The sequence below is a fragment of the Monoraphidium neglectum genome, assembly GCF_000611645.1.
Source record: "Monoraphidium neglectum strain SAG 48.87 unplaced genomic scaffold scaffold05125, whole genome shotgun sequence".
In the NCBI taxonomy this organism is placed as follows: domain Eukaryota; kingdom Viridiplantae; phylum Chlorophyta; class Chlorophyceae; order Sphaeropleales; family Selenastraceae; genus Monoraphidium; species Monoraphidium neglectum.
In genome coordinates, this window is record NW_014008505.1 from 1 (window position 1) to 3,551 (window position 3,551).

Genomic DNA, 3,551 nt, shown 5'->3' on the forward strand with positions numbered 1-3,551 from the left:
GACGTACAGCACAGGACGCCCCCGGAAGGCCGCCGGCACCGCCACAGCCGCGCCACCTCCGGGCCCCTCCACCTCAGCACCCATGCCCTCCGCCGCACTGCCACCGACGCCCGCCGCCTCTTGTCCAATCGTCTGCTGCCGCGGCCGCCTGGCTGACAGCGGCGCATCCTCCCCCATTGCGTCCGCCCCCCCCTCGGCCCCAGAGGCGGCCCCAGAGCCGCTGCTGCTCGCCCCTGCGTCGTCGTCGGCCCCGCCCTCCTGGCATGCGCGCGCCACCATGGCCGCGACCTGCAGCAGCAGCGTTGACTTGCCCACCCCGGGGTCACCCCCCAGCAGCACCAGGCTGCCGGGCACCACGCCGCCCCCCAGGACACGCGCCACCTCAGCGCCTGTCGCCCCGGGAAGCGCCAGGCGCGCCGACGAATCGTCGCGGCTGATGGTCCCGATCAGCTCGGGCGCGCCCGCGCCGCCGCCAGACACCCACGCGCCGGCGCCCGCGCGGCGCGCCGGCAGCGCGGCGCCCGAGCCGCCGCCGCCGCCCCTGCCAGTACCCTGCCGCGGCAGCCTGTTGGTGCCTCTGCTGCCGCCGCCGCCGCCGCCGTCTGCGCGGGCGCTGCCCGGGAAGAGGTCCCCCGCATCGGGGTCATACGCGCCCTCCGCCTCGGCCTCCAGCGCAGCGTAGTCCGGCAGGTCGTCCTCGCCACCAACAAGAACTCCGCTGCCACCAGCCGCGCCCGCCGCGCGCGCCGCCGCCGCCGCCGCCTGCACGGCCGCGGCGGCGACGGCCGCCTGGGCGGCGTCGGACGGCGCCGGCGCCGTGGGGGGTGCGGGCGCGACCCCCTGGATGAGGCGGCGCGCAGCAGACATGCCCTCACCGCCGCCGCGCGCCTCTGGTAGCGTGACTACTGCCTCCAGCGTGCCCCGGCCCCTGCAGCCCTGGCACTGGCCAAACCACTGTACGTGCATGCGCCCGCACTCGTTGCACTGCCAGCGCTGCTTGGGGGCCGACGGTTTTGAGGACGCCCTGGCAGCATGCAACGGCGCAGCGAGCCCTGGGCGGCCGGCGCGGGTGTGTATTAGCAGAGCGGGGTGCGGCGACACGATCGGCGGCGCACCTCGGTACCGGACGCACAGCACAGCCTGTGTCACGGTCCCGAAACCGCGGCCCAACGCCGCCGCTGCCGCGCTTGCCATCGAGCGACGCGCAAATATGAATGACCACACTTTGATGACTGAAAGCGACTGATATGCGGCCAGGCCGGCCATACGCGACCTATCTATACGGTAATTATCTGATCTGCAGACGCGCTTTTGCGGCTGCAAGCGCATCATGTTACTAACATGAGCTACTTGGCACGTATTAGTGTCGTGCAGACAGGCATACCTGGATCTCTGAGTGTCACCAGCACGGTCACCAGCCCGAGCCAACAAGCCAACCCACTGCTGATTGAGGTGTCTGCCCTGCTGGAGCCACAGGCCCCACCGCCGCCTGCCCCTGCATGTTATTGTACAAGCAAAATGCGACTTACACTGCGACAAATGCTACCAGGCAGACACTTGACAGCACCAACAGCTCCGACGACACTGCGATACAGGTAGGACTGCACTGGACAGCGCCAAGACACTGAACAGCGCCACTCAACTCGCTTGCCGCACGCCAATATGCAGGCAGGATGCAGGACGCAGGAGGCATCCCGACATCAGGAGGAGGAGGAGGAGGGGGTGGGAATGCCCTCAAACAACGCAGGATCTGTGCGCGCGCGCACACATGTTATTGGTGCTCACGGTGTTCCGGTACTTGGTGATCTCGCCAGTTTGCTGCGCGCTGCTCACCAAGTCAAACTCTGCTCTTTGACCGGTATCAAATGAGGAGGATACCGGTCCACAATCAATCATGCAATGGGGTAAGCTGCCTCGACCGCATCGGCACTCGGCAGAAAAAATCGCAGCGGCGGCAGGCGCGCTTGCGCCAGGCCGCCGCCCTCGCCCTCGCCCTCACCCTTGCCCTCGCCCTCGCCCTCGGGCGCCGCGTCGACGGCCACCCAGCAGGGGCTGACCTGCCCTGCCGCCGCCTCTATGGCATGGGCCGTGCCGCTGCCCGCGGCCGCCGCCGCCTCGGCCTCCAGCGCCTCCCACTCGCCCTCCTCCATGAACAGATCGTCAGCCCACGCACCACCACCCCCAGGCGCCGCCAACGGAGCAGCCACGTCCGCCGCAGCGGCCGCAGCCGCAGCCGGGCCCGCGCCGCCGCCGCCGGACGTCATTGCCGCTGGAGGCCTCGCCACTGGCACCGTCATCATGGGGCGCGGCCAGCCGGGCACCTGGGAGCTGCCCCCCTCCGGCCCCGCACCCGATGGCATCTCTGCGGGCGCACCGCCGGCGCCGCCCTCGTCCGCGCCGCCCCCGGCGCTGTCCCCCTCCAGGCTCCTGAGGGTGTCCCGGGGGTCGCCCCGCCACCACGCCAGCACGAGTGTCGTGCGGCACGGGTCCGGCGGCAGCCGGGGCCGCGCCGCCACACCGCCCGGGGCCGCAGCCGTTGCGGCGCCGACGGGCGTCGCTGCAGCAGCGCCAGGCGCCGCGGCTGGGGCCGCGGCGCCGCCGCTTGGCGCTGGCGCTGCTCCCTGCTGCTGGCCGCCCCCTGCGGCGGGCGTGCCTCCACCGTTGGAGCCCTCCCCCTCCTGCTCCATCGAGTAGTCCCCCGACTCCCCCTCGTCTTCGTCGCCCTCCACCTCACCCTCCCTGCCCCGCTGCTCCCCTGCAGCCCCGCGCCCGCCGCCCGCCTCATCGCCGCCGATCATGCCGCCGTACACCCCCTGCCCCTCCCCCTCCCCGCCATCGTCCTCCTCCTCCTCCTGCTGCAGCGCCCCCGGCAGCACCCCGTGCAGCAGGCTGCCCTCCCACGCCTGCGGCCAGCAGGCAGAGAGGGTGGGCGGGAAGGAGGGGGGCCAGGCTAAGACTGGAAAGGTTGAAATATAGAGGTATATATGTCATCTGCTTGGGAGAGCCCTCATACGGCTGTGTGTATCAACAGCAGCCCACAACCAAAGTGTGAAGCTGGGGAGGAATGAGCTGTGTGCGTGGGTGATTGAGCCGCGGCACCCAGGCGCCCAGCCCGGAGCGGTGATCCCCCCCTCCCGCCGCGAGCCCAGGCCGCGCACCGCCCAGCGCCCGGCCGAGGGCTGCAGCAGCCACGCCCTGGTCGCCAGGTGGCGCAGGGCCGCCGCGTCCAGGGGCCGCCCCACGGTCGCAGCCGCCCCTGCGCCGCCGCCGGCAGCTGCTGCGCCGTCCTCTGACAGGACGCGCTGGCGCTTCAGCGAGCGCCCTGCCTCCCCCTCCTCCTCCCCCTCCTCGGCCCCTGCCACTTCCCCCTTCTCCTGTGTCGCTGCGCCGGTGATGGGCGCGTGGGCGGGCGGCTCCTGTGCGTCTCTGTCGCAGGACCCGGCTGGCGTCTGGTTGAGCACGATGGTGGGGCCCCCCACGCCGGTGATGAAGAGGAGGGAGGAGCAGGAGGGGTGGACCAGGTGGTAGGCCGCGGGGCCGCGGCGCAGGAA

The 3,551-nt window shown here is 72.0% G+C and overlaps 2 protein-coding genes across 2 annotated transcripts; both read right to left on the reverse strand.

Annotated features, from left to right (window-relative positions):
• Nucleotides 1-17: 17 nt before the first annotated feature.
• Nucleotides 18-1,194, reverse strand: MNEG_15204 (hypothetical protein; the record flags this gene model as incomplete). The annotated part of the gene is made up of 1 exon (XM_014036324.1): nucleotides 18-1,194. A coding segment is annotated over one exon (1,177 nt), but the record flags the coding sequence as incomplete, so codon positions are not given.
• Nucleotides 1,195-1,892: 698 nt separating this feature from the next.
• On the reverse strand, nucleotides 1,893-2,903 carry MNEG_15205 (hypothetical protein; the record flags this gene model as incomplete). Its single annotated transcript, XM_014036325.1, has 1 exon — nucleotides 1,893-2,903. A coding segment is annotated over one exon (1,011 nt), but the record flags the coding sequence as incomplete, so codon positions are not given.
• Nucleotides 2,904-3,551: the final 648 nt, after the last annotated feature.